The 15,376-nt window shown below is 54.9% G+C and overlaps 1 protein-coding gene across 1 annotated transcript in view; it reads left to right on the forward strand.

The window, feature by feature from the left end:
• The first annotated feature begins 229 nt into the window (after positions 1 to 229).
• PRDM12 (PR/SET domain 12) overlaps positions 230 to 15,376 on the forward strand; it is a 16,907-nt gene continuing 1,760 nt past the window's right edge. The window contains exons 1-5 of the mRNA XM_040225730.1: positions 230 to 452; positions 2,190 to 2,380; positions 3,884 to 4,039; positions 12,865 to 12,976; positions 14,986 to 15,332. Coding sequence (XP_040081664.1) covers positions 230 to 452; positions 2,190 to 2,380; positions 3,884 to 4,039; positions 12,865 to 12,976; positions 14,986 to 15,332 — 1,029 coding nt within the window. The remainder of the gene's footprint in view (positions 453 to 2,189; positions 2,381 to 3,883; positions 4,040 to 12,864; positions 12,977 to 14,985; positions 15,333 to 15,376) is intronic.

Raw genomic sequence — 15,376 nt, forward strand, 5'->3', positions numbered from 1 at the left:
ATTTCTCGTCTCCCTCTGCCTTCTTCCTCGCTCTCCCTCGTTCACTTCCCTCCCAGCCACCCCCTCGCTTCCCGCTCCCTCCTGTCCCTCTTCCTTCCCCATCACAACTCTTCTCCCGCTCCTGGGCTCCCCCCCAGCTCGTCCAACACATCCCCCGCCTCGGCCGGGCCGTCCCTCCGTCCGTCCGTCCGTCCCTTCGTCCTCGGCGCCGGAGAGCCCCGGGCCGCCCATGATGGGCTCCGTGCTCCCGGCGGAGGCCCTGGTGCTCAAGACCGGGCTGAAGGCGCCGGGGCTGGCGCTGGCCGAGGTCATCACCTCCGACATCCTGCACAGCTTCCTGTACGGCCGCTGGCGCAACGTGCTGGGCGAGCAGCTCTTCGAAGACAAGAGCCACCACGCCAGCCCCAAGACCGCCTTCACCGCCGAGGTCCTGGCGCAGTCCTTCTCGGGCGGTGAGTCGCGCCGTCGGGGCCGATCGCATCCCTCCCTCCCCGCAGCCCCCTGGTTCCCGGGCCCACATGCGCGGGCCGCGGCAGGGACCAGAGGGCGGTGGCAGCCGCTCGCGCCCATCCGGGAGTTCCACACGCGGCCCGAGACTCAGTTTCCCGTAAGCCGAGCCCGGGCGCAAGCAGCCAAGCCCGGGCTGGGGGGCGCCTCCACCGCGCGCCGCTCGAAGTCCGAGATGTGGGCGCTCCGGCTGTCGGCCCGCCGCCCCAGCGCTTCCCCAGCCGCCCCTCACCCGCCTTGAGCCGGCGGGTTCCCGGCATTTAAAGCCTTACTAGGCGTGTAATAGCAGTTGACTCAAAAAGAAGGGGTTTTAAATTCATTTAGTTAACTTGGGCTTGACCCGCGAGAGTTCCCACTTAAACCAAGAACTTTAAAAGGCAGCGAGGGCTGGGGAGGGGGCGGAGGGAGGGCGGACAGGAGAGAAAGCGGCGGAGAGAGAGCGAGGGAGAGAATGAGAGAGGGAGAAAAGTTTCTTTTCTTTAAGATGTCTCAAGTTCTTACTCCTCATTCATCAACCCGCAAACAATATCTTTCCCCGGCGCTGGCATCTCTGCGCGTCGCCCCCTTTTCCCCCTTTACGATTTCTGTTCCTCTCTTAATTTACCGTGCAGACTAATTCCACTTCCATTCACGCTATGTCAACCGTCTAATCCCCCCTTTTTGCAAGGGGAATTCCTCGGCCCCTTTTAAACAAGTCCCCTCCGCATTGAGCTACAATTTACTGCTACAGCATTCTTCCAGGGCTAATGAATTTAGAATTAGCAATTTCTTTCGAATGGAGCCGAATGAATGCGATCACTTTAACAGCGTGACAAATTGCCGGCCGCGCCGCAATGGACACCGTTTAACCCCCTCTTTCAGCCGGCCCGCTCGCCGGGTATTTTCCCAGGTAGCTTAGAGGGGAACCTTGTAAGACATGAAGGCCGCCCCTGTGCGCCTCTCCGCTCCCACCCCGGCTGCCCGGCCAAGGCAGGAGGACCCCCCCAGGGGGTTGCGGGCCGCCCCGGCTCTTGTCCACCCGGAGAAGCGACTTCGCGGCTGGCCTAGGTCCGGGCACTGCCCTCTCTGGCACCACCGGATCTCGCCGGGAACCCGGGCGCGCCCAGGGTCACCCAGAAAGCGTGAAATACCGCCCGCCGCAGTCGTCCGCCTTTCTTTTTAGCCGCCTCCGCCTCAGAGCCCGACTTCCTTTCCCAGCGCGGTCTGAGCGCCGCGGGCGCGGGGTTCTCCGCACCCCAAGCGGAGTCAGAGCCCCTGGCCGAGCCCCTGGTCCTCCGACAGTGCCCTGCGCTCCGTGCCGGAAAGCGCAGCGCGCGCGGAGCCACGGGAGAACCGCCCAGAACCCGAGCCGGGCGAAAGAGTCTTGGTTGGGCCGTCACCTCCTCGTGGGAGCGGGCCTCAGTTTACTCATTGGTTAAGGCCTAAACTGCCGTCGGCCCCACAGTTCTTAAACTTGGCCGAAGTGTAGGGGAAGGGCGGTCGTGGATGTTCTGAGAATTCGTGGAGAGACCCCAAACGAAAACAAACACAAAACTCTCCTAGAAATGAATCTCAAAGGCACCTCTTGCTTTCGGAGGCTCCGCGGGTTGCTGAGCCTCCACCCCCAGGGGCCGGGGTCTTGGGGGAGAGCCGGGCCTCCCTGCCTTCCGCTCTGATCCAGTCCCCCTGCCTGGTGGCCACAGAGGTTCAGAAGCTGTCCAGCCTGGTGCTGCCGGCTGAGGTGATCATCGCGCAGAGCTCCATTCCCGGCGAGGGCCTTGGCATCTTCTCCAAGACGTGGATCAAGGCCGGCACCGAGATGGGCCCCTTCACTGGCCGTGTCATCGCTCCGGAGCACGTGGACATCTGCAAGAACAACAACCTCATGTGGGAGGTGGGCAGGGTCTCCGGGTCGTGGGGGTGAGGGGAAGAGCAGCGTGGGCTGCGGGGTGTGGGGTGTGGGTGGGGCCCCGGCGGCCTGCCTGACCCACTGCTGGTTCTTCCCTTGCTGGAATCTGTAGGCACTTTGGGCTGGGCCGTGACTGGGCCCTGAGGTCGATTCCTTCACCTTGCCTGATGTCTGGAGGTTCTTCCCCAAATCACAAGGCGAAGCCTCTCTCCTCCTGTGAACCTTGGGGAGCACTTCCGGGGCTGGGGTGGGGCAGCGCTGGGACCCAGAGAAGTCATGTACCTTGCCCAGAGTCCCACTAGAGACCTGGGAAGCCATTCCTGGGAGCCACCTCCCGGCCACCTGCATTTTCCCCCTCACTCCAGCAGCAGCAAAAGAGAGCCCCTCAGAGCCAGCCTTGGACTTGGGGTGATCATGGCTGGAAGGAAGGATGAAGGGTGAGGGTGCTCCCTGGGAGTCAGCTTCTCAAACCAGATGGAACAATGACAGCGGACACGAATGCCATTGAACTGGCACAGAGTCCGCTTTCTGAGCACCAGGCCTGCATTCCACCAGATTGTCTCAGCAGCCCAATGGATTATTATTCCCATTTTAGAGAAGGAAAGTGACCTTCCATCCAAGGACTTCTGTCTCCCCTCCCTACAACAGTGCCAGATGCCAGCAAAGCACCTCCCACCCCCACCCCACCTTGGGATAAAGCCAGTCCAGAGCACTTCCGCCTCCTGGGGCTCTCACTTGGAGGAGGTCAGCTGATGCACCCACTCCCTAGTGTCATTTCCCCTCCCTTCCCCAAGGCTCCACCACGACCCCCTCCTAGCAGATGCTCAAGGAGTGGGACAAATCCTGCACGTGGTCACAGGAGTGGCAGGGGTGGTGGGGGGAAAGGCCACGGGGATGCCCCAAGGCCTCTCCTAACCTCACCTCCTCCCACACCTCTGGAGGCCTGGGCCAGCAGTTCCTTTCTCCACTGGCTGCTGGGTTAGGAAGTTGGGCTCCAGGAGATGTAGGAGTACTCTTGGTGGCTCCCACAAGGAGAGGCCAGGCCAAGGTCCCCAAGTGGGCCAGGCTTCCCTTTATAGGCCCCTCTGTGTCCCCCTCTGAGGTCCTGGCCAGCGCTATCCACTGCTTCCCCAGAGAGCTGGCTGGGGGGGATGCCGTTTTGGTCAGTGATCTCCTGGAGACCCCTCTTCATCCGGGGATGGGGAGGCCATGGCAGCAGGCACCTGTGGGACCCTGGAGACTGACTCCCTATTGGTCACTTCCAGCCAGCCGGCCTCAGGCAAATCGCCACACTGCTCTGAGCCCTCCTTTCCTCCACTGGAAAACCAAGATGATGAGATGATAATAGCTGTGCCCACTTCCTGGGAGTGCTGGGAGGCTGGAAAGAATCACTGTGCGGATGTGCTTGGTGTGGGGCCTAGCCCTGGCCCCAGGCAGCACACACCACACAGCCCTGCCTCATCCGGCCCCCGATTTACCTGCGCCCAGGTGTTCAATGAGGACGGCACGGTGCGCTACTTCATCGACGCCAGCCAGGAGGACCACCGAAGCTGGATGACCTACATCAAATGCGCCCGTAACGAGCAGGAGCAGAACCTGGAGGTGGTCCAGATCGGCACCAGCATCTTCTACAAAGCCATTGAGGCGAGTGTGTGTATCATTGTGTAGGGGGCAGTGGGGGAGCAGCCAGGCTGGGGTGCAGGGCAGTTGTGTCCAGGGACTGCGGTGGAAGCAAGAGGGGAGTGCTGGGGAAGATGCTGGCCTAGCTGGCCCTGCCCAGGCTGGAGGACTGAAGCCCGAACATCATAGTCTCCGGGAGCATGACCTTCAGGGCAAGCTTCCTGCTGCAGATCAGAAAGGACAGAACCTTTGACTGTACGCCATTGTGAACATCATGGGTGCCTCAATAGCCAGGTCCCGGGATACCTGCTGAGGGGGTCCTGGGATTGAGAAGCCACAGAGATGCAGAGTCATCAGAAAGCAGTCCAGGGAAAGCATCTGGTGGGGAGAGAGGTACTGAGTCAGCAGTGTTTCGGCTGCGCACTGCCCGTCGTCCTGCATGCATGGGCCACCAGTGACGTGTGGATGGCGTGGATCGCGACTCTAGCCTCAGCTATCACAGCCTCGTCACTGGAGGCGTCAGGCTTTTCTAGATGTGGTATGAGCGTGATCGCGTTTAATCCTCGTGTGTTTAATCTGTGAGGAAGGCTTCTGTGATCATCTGCAGTTTACTGGGTCTCACTTGGTAGACTGGCAGACTCAGGAGCTTTTACGGGCATTGGAGTGGGGTGGGGGTAGGGGGATGTTAGCATTGATATCTGAGCGAGTGAAGCTTCTCAGACAAGACAGAAAGCGAGATAGCAGGCAGATAGATATCACTTCCCATGATGGGGGTGGGGGTAGGGTGAAGAGCTGGTCAGGCCCAGGGCAGGAGGTTCAAGGGGGATGGAAAGGAGGTATGAAATGCTGGGCAGAGGCAGCCAGGCTCATGGTATTTGGGGAGGGGATAATGGCATGAGTGGTGGTAGTTGAGGCAGCCAGGCTCATGGTATTTGGGGAGGGGATAATGGCATGAGTGGTGGTAGTTGAGGCAGCCAGGCTGTTGGGACCCTTAAGGCCTTGTCCCTTGGCAGAAAATTTGCTCAGTGTCTGGCCCAGGATGGGGGCTAGCAGCCCCACCTCCCCATGGCAGGTTGGCAGCAAGTGCTGTGAGGGGGTGGAGGGGCGGGGGGGATCGTGCCCCCACAGTCTTCTGGACCCCATGCTTGTGGAAAGAGGCACGGTGCCTCTTGGGGTGGGGCTGGGTTTGGCTGAGTTCGGGGGTGTTCTGAATGACTCCCCCTTCCTTTAGTCCATTTTCTTCCTGCAAATCAGAGCCTCACATCTTTCTAAGGCTCTGAAGGGGCACTGGACAGTTGTCGCTTAATAACAAAACCCCAGGGAATCTCCCAGGGGTGGCAACAGAATGGCCTTTGCTTGGGCCCTGGTGTGGCCAGGAAGTATGTTCCAATGAGGGCTGGACCCGAGGAGGAGCAGGAAGGGTAAAGAGAGGTTGGGAATGCCCTGGAGGTCCAGGGGTTAGGGCTCGGCGCTTTCAATGCCAGGCCCAGGTTTGATCCCTGTCTCAGTACTGAGATCCTACACGCCCTGCTGCGCAAAAAAAAAGGAAGGTGAGCAGTTCTTGGACTGAAGTTTGGATGAGACGGGGTAGAGTAAAGACAGGACTGATCCGAACCCAGGCTGAGGGTGGAGGTGCTTCTTATGGGAGAAAAGCCAACCCTAGGATTGGCCTCATGTGTGGCTGAACCCCACTTCTGGCAGAGAGCACCCCCTCTCACCTGCTCGGCCTCACATGTATCCTTAACATCTGTGCACTGCTCCTTGGCTACCCTGAAACAGATGAGATGGGGGACACACACTCATTCCATCCCTCCCACGGAGAGATACGCACACTCATATACACACACGCGCACACACACAGGGTAAGGATGCCGATGTGATTTTAGCAAAGGACTCCCAACAGCATCAGTTATGGAGACAGGACTCTCATCTCACTGTTCAGGTCACTGGCTGAGTGCTGAGCAGAGTCAGGAAATAGTAACAGACATTTGTACAGAAATTCAGAGTCAGAGGGCAAGGTGGCTAAGATGTGTGTCTCCACGGAGGAATCTAAGATTATCAGATTTTTAAAAGTCATCTACATTTGACAGGGAATTAAAATTGAAAAAAAGAAGGGAATTTCCTAGTGGTCCAGTAGTTAGGCCTCAGCCCTTTCATTGCTGAGGGCCTGGGTTCTGTCCCTGGTCGGGGAACTGAGATCCCAAAAGCCACCACTCGGAGCGACCAAAAGACAAAACAGAATAAAATACATTTTAAACATTGAAGAAAGAAGATTAGGAAAATATATCCTCCTGGATATGATCTAGATTAGTGGATATCACCAATTTGGCTATCCCTGCTTCTACAGAATTAGCAAGCCGAGTGCTGGAGTGAGGGATAAGAAAACACAAAATATCACCCATTTTACTTTAAACAAGTGATGTTGGACACTTTTTTTTTTTTTGGTGGTGGTAGTTTTCTTAAAGTGATGTGCCAAAACGTCAGATGCCACTTACCGGACCAGCTGTGCGTCTGGGTGTGTGTGACTGACTGCCATGCAGCAGGGCTTGGCCGGAAGAAATTCTTGCTGCCCCCAGGCCACTCCCCCAGACGCCTCTGCAGTATGGGGGCTGTTTGTCCTGTGTTTGTGTGAGGGAGCCAAGAAGGGTCTGTGCCATGACCTGTTTTCTTAATCTTCCCGTCACCCAGAACTGCTATGTTTATTTCATAACAGTAACCCGTTTCTTGCAAAAAAAAAAAAGAAAGAAAAGAAAAAAATGGAAAGAAGCATCTTCATAAAATAAGCAGAATATACTAATGTGGCTCTGAAATTTTCTATAAATTCAAAAGGAAGGCTGGCCAAATGGAGACGAGGGTGATGGGTTTCTGGGGCCAGCTGGTCCAGGTGGATTTGGTATCTGGCTGGATTTGCCGGCATGTTATACTAGGACCCTCCTCCCTTTGCTGTCTTCTACCACGGAAGAATTTACTGTAACCTCAGGTGCCTAAAATGACATTTCTAGAAACTGCCCAGCACGTGGCACATAGGCACTACATGTTAATGCATACGTCTTTCTCTGGGTGATGGGAGCTGGCTCGAAAGTGGACACACAGACCTGTTTCTCCCAGGAAAACAAAAGCGATAAATAAAATCGGCTGCCCTGCGAAGAAAGAAATTTGACCCCCAAATTCAATACAAGTAAAGTATTTAGGAATACTTTATGCAAATTTTGGATTTGGGAACTGGGAAGAAACTTCTCAGGCTTTCCTCGCCCAATGTTTTGGCGTAGGACTGTGCCCTGAAATGTGGGCTCTTTCCTTGTTTGCGACTTTTCTTCTCGTTCCAGGCTATTGAACTTCTTCTCTCCCTAGAGCCCAACAGCTCCATCTCTCCATCTTTCTTTTTCTGTGAGGACAGGCTCTATTTTCCTTTCAACCTTGCTCACTGGTGGGTGCAGTTAAGGGACTTTGATTATTAATAATAAGCATCATTAATGATGCTACCATCCGTGGAGCAGCTCCATGTGCCAGCACCACGCTAAGGATATTCGCAACTTTCATCCCCTCAGCCTGGGGCTTTCCTTATCCCCATTTTAATGATGATGAAACTGAGGTTCAGGAGGATCTTGGGAGGCTGTTGAGCTGTGGTTTGAATTTGTCTGATCCCCGAGCAGAGCCCTTGGTCACTGCGCCATGGGACCTCCCTGACCAATATCTATTTGCTGGAACTCTATTAATTGGTGTGTCAGGACATCTGCGGTACAATGGAAATTGATATTCGTCCAGATGACACCGAGGTCCTTCTGGACGAGGGTTTCTGTACTGCCGGGGGCGGGGGCAGGGGGCATCAGAGCCTCCGGGGAGCATGTTCCATGTTGTGACATGAATTTATATTAGGAAAACAAACCCAAACCCCTACACATTTTCAACTGATAGTAAAAATTCAGAAATGGGTCAGGACAAAACTTCTGGGCTGACAGGGAACGTGAAGAAGCACACGTGTCAACTAAAGAGTCAGGCTCTGAAATTCACCCAGAGTCTCGATGATACGAACTTTATGGTGTGGCGTTCGTCTCCTTGGGAACTGCTTTGTTTATTGTGTGTCCCGAGTTACTCTCGGCTCTCCAGAAAAGTGAGCAAGCAGCTGATTCTCATTCTCTGAGCCCCGGTGGAGAGCCCCGGCTGGGCCAGGCCAGAGCGTTGACTGGAAAGAAATGGGGCTAAGGTCTTCCCAGGCAGTCCAAGGGTTAACACATCACACTTCCACTGTGGCCGGAGGGGTGTGGGTTCGATTCCTGGTCGGGAGACTAAGACTCTACATGCCGTGCGGTGGGCACCTCTTCAAAAAAAAAAGGAGAAATAGGGCTACTGAGGGCACTGGGGGTCCCTGCAGAGGACCGTGGCTGTTCTTTGCTCTCAGGCGACCAGCATCCGGGAGCCTCCGGCCAGTGGTACTAGGCTCTCAGGGAACAGGCTGCCGGTTCTTGGGCTCTCCTGGTCTCCATCTCTGGGGCCACTGGGAGCAGGCAGAGGCCAGAGGTCCAGGCCAGGAGCTGCCGCTTATTTCCCGGAGCTCTGATGGGTAGAGAGAACCTTCAGTGCCTGGTCTCCAAGAGGTGAGGCTGCCTTCCCCGGTGCTGCTTTGATAACTGGACGTTTCTTTTTTTTTTTCTTGACCGGGATAACCTCAATTACTCTCATGTCATCAGTTCTGATTACTTTATTTTTAAACATATTTAATTTTGTAGCGGGGTACCCCGATTAACAATGTTGTGATAGTTTCAGGTGAACAGCGAAGGGACTCAGCCATATATACACATGTATCCATTCTCCCCCAAACTGGAAACTTCTTGCTGTCTGGGGATGTGTGTCATTATCAATTCTAGCAGGTTCTTTTTAATAGATTTTCTTTCTTTAAAAACTGTTCTTTTTGTGGGACTTCCCTGGTGGTCCAGTGGCTAAGACTCCACGCTCCCAATGCAGGGTGCCCCGGTTCGATCCCTGGTTAGGGAACTAGATCCCACATGCTGCAACTGAAAAAAATAAAAATAAAAAAGTCCCTCCTGTTACGACTAAGACCCGGCACAGCTAAATTAATTAATTTAAATATATATATTCTTTTTGTATAAACATAATATGTGCTCATTAATTCTTAAAACATTGGATGCAGTCTGTAGAAGATATAAGTCAATTTTAATCAACATTAAAAAAAAAAAAAAAAGGTCTCAAAATGACAAACTCACCTGAGGAAAGATTCGCAGAAAACCAGAAATTGTGTCTAGGCACCTTGGGTGGGAGAATTACTTTTCCCAATATGCTCCTTTGTGTCTGTGTCACTGTTTTAATTTTTAAAATCCAGGAGTAAAATTAATTTTCGTCCATTTGAAAAACGTGTCCGTAAATGAATGACTCAAAACAGTCAGTATTAAAGCTCTTGTTTTAAAACCATTATCCCCAAGCACCATTTTGAATAACAATCCTCAGAATCCGTGCATTTCCAGATGTTCTTGGCTCCTCCTTCATCACCATGATTGCTGTCACTGTTATATTTGTTTTATATTTTGAAATGGTTGTCACTGTCAGTTCAAATGAAAAGGCCGGTGTTGACTTAGGTATTTGACTCCCGGACTGCAAGTCTGGAGATGGCAATGCAGTTTTCAGAGACCCCCTCTCACCCCACCTCTGGGCTTTCCCCTCCCGCTCAGGGCAGATGGGGCCAGCACACAGTGGCACCAGCGTGGTATTGGTGTCCTGGGGGCACGTGGGCCAGCCTTTGCTTTTTTTTGTTGTTCTGCCTCATGGCATGCGGGATCTTAATTCTCCAGCCAAAGATTGAACCTGGCCCTCGGCAGGGAAAGCGCCAAGTCCTAACCACTGGACCACTGAGGAATTCCCCAGCCTGTGCTTTTGATGGTCACTGAAGGCAGAGCCACAGGCATCCTGGGCCCGCCTCGGCACACTGCAGGCTCTGTGGGGACAACTGGGGGACCCAACGCCCCAGAGGTGGGTGTCCAGCAGGGTGCGGTCACTGGGGGACCCAATGCCCCAGAGGTGGATGTCCAGCAGGGTGCAGTCACTGTTTCACAGTTGGGGAAGTGAGGACCAGTGACAGAAGGCCGCTTGCCCAAGGGCCACGGTCAGCAGGCGGGGAGCCCAAGCGGACCCCGACCTGTGTGGCCCCAGCGCCTGAGCTGGAGCCCTTGGCAATACCATCTCCTGAAGGAAGAGGCATGTATAGACAGCTGGACAGCTGGAGCAGACAACTGGTCACTTTAGAAGAACCGTGGTGTACAAAGACCTGGTGTCGTCTGAACATTGAAGCCAGGGGCTGGGACAATATCAGAGGTGATTGACAGAGTCTTAGAATTGGGGGGACCTCAGAGATCATGCTCCCCACCCCCCTCATTTGAGGAGACAAGCTTAGGAAGGCCGAGTGCTCACTTAAGGTCACCCAGGGACCCAGGGACTGAAGGCCCACCAGCACCATCTCTCAGCAGCTTCCTTCACAGTGAATTTATCCTGAATACTTTACTCCATCACCCTCTTTTCTAAGGGGTTCACCGAACCTCTCTCAGCTTTTCCAGCAGGGCCTCCAGCTCTGACCTGCTGGCCTCCTCGACAGTGGCTGAGCCTGTGAATGATCAGAGGCCATGAGGACTCTTGCTGCAGAGCCAGATTCTCATTTATCTGCTTTTAGGCATGGCCTAATTTCCCTTGGCTTCTGAGACTACATTTGATCTTTCCATATTTAAACCCCATCAATCTGAGCGGGTGTGGCACCCTCTGCCAGGCTCCTTGTCACTCACTGACCATGTGGGCTCAGACACTAAAGCGTCTGCCCGAAATGCGGGAGACCCGGGTTCGATTCCTGGGTCGGGAAGATCCCCTGGAGAAGGAAAAGGCAATCCACTCCAGCACTCTTGCCTGGAAAATCCCATGGACGGAGGAACCTGATAGGCTACAGTCCATGGGGTCGTAAAGAGTCGGACATGACTGAGCGACTTCATTTCATTTCAATCTGAGTGGGCGTGGCACCCTCTGCCAGGCTCCTTGTCACTCACTGACCATGTGGCTTGCCATGACACCCCAAGGGCTGTGGGGTCTGTTGGAAAGGGGCATGGGGACCTCAGGCTGAGTCATCAGAGGACGGACATCGCCTAGGCCCCCTGGAACTTTGTTTCTTCCACCCCCTCCTCTCCCTGCTTCCCTCCTCTGCAGGGTAGGGCAGAGCTGGCTCTGATGGTCTGAGGTTCTTCCTGGCTTAGACCAGAGGAACGCAGGTGTGGCGAGCAGAACGATTCTGTGATTGGCAGGGGTCTGCAGGCCAGAACCAAAGGGAAGAGGTAGGGGCTTTCTCTGTGACCCTGGAAGCCAAGGAGAAGGCTCCATTCTAGGGTGATTTCAGACAGCCTACATGGAGTCCTGTGTGATTTTTTTGTATTCACTTCAACTAAAAGAGGACTCACCCAGGGACTTCCCTGGTGGCCCAGTGCTTAAGACTTTGAGCTCTCACTGCAGGGGGCATGGGTTCAATTCCTGATCCAGGAACTAAGATCCCACATGCCATGTGATGCAGCCAAAAAACCAAAAAGGACCCACTAGGAAAACAACCCAGCTGTTGCCTGGGGGGGGGGTCCACCTTGCTCTGGGCCGATCAGAGAGTGACCCCCAGAGTGGGTGCCAAAGTCACTCCTCTGGGGTCCAGGCCTCAGGAGGTGATGGGCCTTGCCCTCTCGCCTTTGCTCTAGCTGGCTGGGACCTGAGGGTTCTTCACCTTGAGTAACTGGCTGCCACCAGAGGGGTGGCAGGCCCCTGGGATGTCCCAGAGGAAGGGGTCAGCACCACCTCAGGCGTGAGCCTTCCGCAGCCTCCCTGGATTGTCACTGCAGAGCCCTCCCGACGGCAGGTCCTCCCCTGGGAGCAGCAGAGCTCCGTCACTGTGGAGTCCTCTGCCATAGACTATCGTTGTTTAGTTCCCAAGTTATATCCGACACTTCTGCAAACCATAGGCTATAGACCACTAGGCCCCTCTATCCATGGAATTCTCCAGGCAAGAATACTGGAGTGGGGTGCCATTTCCTCCTCCAGAGGATCTTCCCGACCCAGGGATTGAACTCTCGTCTCCTGTATTGCAGGCAGATTCTTTACCTCTGAGCCACCTGGGAAGCTGTACCACAGGCCTATGACATGACGAGACAGATCCCATTTAAGGCTGGGTGCCCTGGTATGTCTGGAGGCAGAAGCGTTCATTGATCTGAATGCTTCTTTTTTAGCCATTTGCAGGGAGTCATACAGAGCCCTGTGACGGGGAGAGAAGTGTATGTGATGTGGTGCTGCCTCCTGGGTGCGCTGGTTGAGAGATGTTTCCAGAACACCATCAGGCAGGGTGTAACTGAGAACCAGAGGGCGCCCTGCAGCCCATGCTCCTTGGGGATGCCTGGCTTAGCCCTGCAGACCTGAGGGCTGGTTGGCTCTGGTTCCCCTCGGAGAGAAATTACAAGGTTTCTAGCTTTCCTTCTTCAGTTATTTCTGCTTGAAGCATGGTTTCCATCCCATCGTTGTCAGTTTGGAAGAGCAGCCAGGAGACAGTTCTGGTCCCAGCAGCAGAGCCAGGATGAGACGGTGAGAAGCCTGGGCAGAGTGAAGCAGAGGGGCGGAGCATCCCAGGGCCTCCCGTGTCTGTGAAGCTTGTTGGGAGATAGCCTGGTAGAAAGGGACCCCAGCATGGCTCTCTTGGGGCTGCGACTGTATCCACATATCCATGGTGGGAGCTAGGACAGCTCCTCCTGGCTGTGAGAGGACATCCTCCCCTGGCGGGGTGGGCAGGGGGCTGCCGCCTCCCTGACTTTCTCTTGCCTCCTTCCCTACAGATGATCCCTCCAGACCAGGAGCTGCTGGTGTGGTATGGAAATTCACACAACACCTTCCTGGGGATCCCTGGTGTGCCCGGACTGGAGGAGGAGCAGAAGAAAAACAAGCATGGTAGGTAGTCCCCATGAGCCCACAATGCCAACGGACCCACAGAGAGTGAGAGAGTGAGGAGCGGTGTGTGTGTGTGTGCCAGGGAATCTCCTGGCCTCTGGGGACCTTGGTTCCGCCTCCAGCAGCGTCAAGCACATGGTACTTCCTGGTTTAAGGAGGCTGATGCCCCTGGAGCCACTGCCATGGTCCAGGCATGGATGGAAGACAGTTCTGATTCTGGACAAAATAGACTGTCTGGGGGCAGATTGGGTGGAGGGAGAAGCAGGGTGTGGCAGAGGAGCAAGGGGCCAGGCAGTAAGGACACTGGATTGAATTCCAGTTCTGCTGTGCAATCTTGGGAAATGGCTCTGCGCTCGGTTTCCCTACCTCTAAAAGAAGGATGTTTGTTGGGCAAGATGATGTCTAAGCGCCCTCCCAGCTCTGTCCATGGTGCTGGACCTGGCACAGAGTAGGTGCTCAGCGTGCATCTGTTGAATGAATGCTGAGCAGCGTGTGTGCACGTGTGTGTGCTTGTCGGGCGGTGGGGGCCGGGGGGGGCAGCACTGATCGTCATGGTAGAGACCATTTGTTCAAGACCTATTTCCTGCCAAGTATTGGGCTAAACCTTTTACAGGTATCATCCCACTTGGGTCCTCATAAAACCTTTGTGATATTTGGTCATTTTTATTTTTAAAGGATGACTCTGAGGCTCAGGAACTACTGTCTATCCAGCCCTTGCTCTAATGCTTCACAAACCATTTTTTCTGATCCTCATAGCAACTTTTTGCTGTGATAAGTAATGATAACGATGTCATCATTACTTTCATTTTGGGGATGAGAAAAGTGAGGTACATTTCACTGGTACATAGTTGAAAAAGTGAGTTGCCCAGTCAAACCCAACTCTTTGCAACCCCATGGACTGTCCCCACCAGACTCCTTTGTCCATGGAATTTTCCAAGCAAGAATACTGGAGTGGGTTGCCATTCTCTTCTCCAAGGGATCTTCCCAACCCAGGGATTGAACCCAGGTCTTCTGCATTACAGGCAGATTCTTTACCATCAAGGCCACCATCATGGCCACCAGGTACATAGATGGCACTCAGTAAATAAATGTGGGATAAATTAATGAAAGGTTTGAGGCGGGGAAGAGGAGTAGTTATAACAGTTACTACCATTTATGGACGGTTACTATAAGCTTGGTACTTCCTAAGTCCAGGCTTAGGCAGGTAAAGTGCTCTGTACAGAATAGCCTTTAAAGATGTCAGCTTTTTTTGTGATCATCTCAGGAAGACCCCCTGGAGGAGGAAATGGCAACTCACTTCAGTATTCTTGCCTGGAAAATACCATAGACAGAGGAGCCTGGCGGATTACAGTCCATGGGGTCACAAAGAGTCTGACACGACTGAGAACTGAGCGTGCACACGCACTCAGGTGTAGCTGTGTGTAATCCCCGTGAGGTCCTAGTAGGTTCCCATTTTTAAAAAACTTATTTTTCAAAATTAACTTATTTATTTTAATCGGAGGATAATTACTTAACAGTACTGTGATGGTTTTTGCCTTACATCAACATGAATGGGCCACAGGGCATCCATGTGTCCCCTCCATCCCTCCCCACCTCCCTCCCCACCTCATCCCTCCAGCTTGTCACAAAGCACCTGGCTTTCGGTGCCCTGCCTTCACGTAGGTTCTCACTGTACTGGATGAGAAACTTGAGGCTTCCCCGAGAGGCTAAGTCACTAAGTCCCCGAGATCTCGCAGCATGGGTCTGGAGTCCAACTCCTAACGGATGCCAGGTCAGGGTGCTCGCTGCCCCTTCCCACCCCCTGTGCAGCGCCCCAAATCAGTCTGCGGAGCGGTCACCCCGACGGATCGATGATCCAAGGCGGCTGAGCCCCGGGAGGGCGCCCCTTGGGGAGGCGTACGGGTAGGGGGCGTGGTGTCGAGCCGCCGGCCTTGGGGATGCTAACGAGGCTGCTCTCTCTTTCTCCTCCTTCCCGCCTGACCCCACCCGGACCCTGCCCGCGCGGCCAGAGGACTTCCACCCCGCGGACTCGGCGGCGGGCACCGCGGGCCGCATGCGCTGCGTCATCTGCCACCGCGGCTTCAACTCGCGCAGCAACCTGCGCTCGCACATGCGCATCCACACGCTGGACAAGCCCTTCGTTTGCCGCTTTTGCAACCGCCGCTTCAGCCAGTCGTCCACGCTGCGCAACCACGTGCGCCTGCACACGGGCGAGCGCCCCTACAAGTGCCAGGTGTGCCAGAGCGCCTACTCCCAGCTGGCCGGCCTGCGCGCCCACCAGAAGAGCGCGCGCCACCGGCCGCCCAGCGCCGCGCTGCAGGCCCACTCGCCCGCGCTGCCCGCGCCGCACGCGCACGTGCCCACGCGCACGTGGTTGCGCAGCGTGGACGACTGGCTGAA

Source organism: Oryx dammah, unplaced genomic scaffold, assembly GCF_014754425.2.
Source record: "Oryx dammah isolate SB20612 unplaced genomic scaffold, SCBI_Odam_1.1 HiC_scaffold_25, whole genome shotgun sequence".
NCBI classification, from domain to species: domain Eukaryota; kingdom Metazoa; phylum Chordata; class Mammalia; order Artiodactyla; family Bovidae; genus Oryx; species Oryx dammah.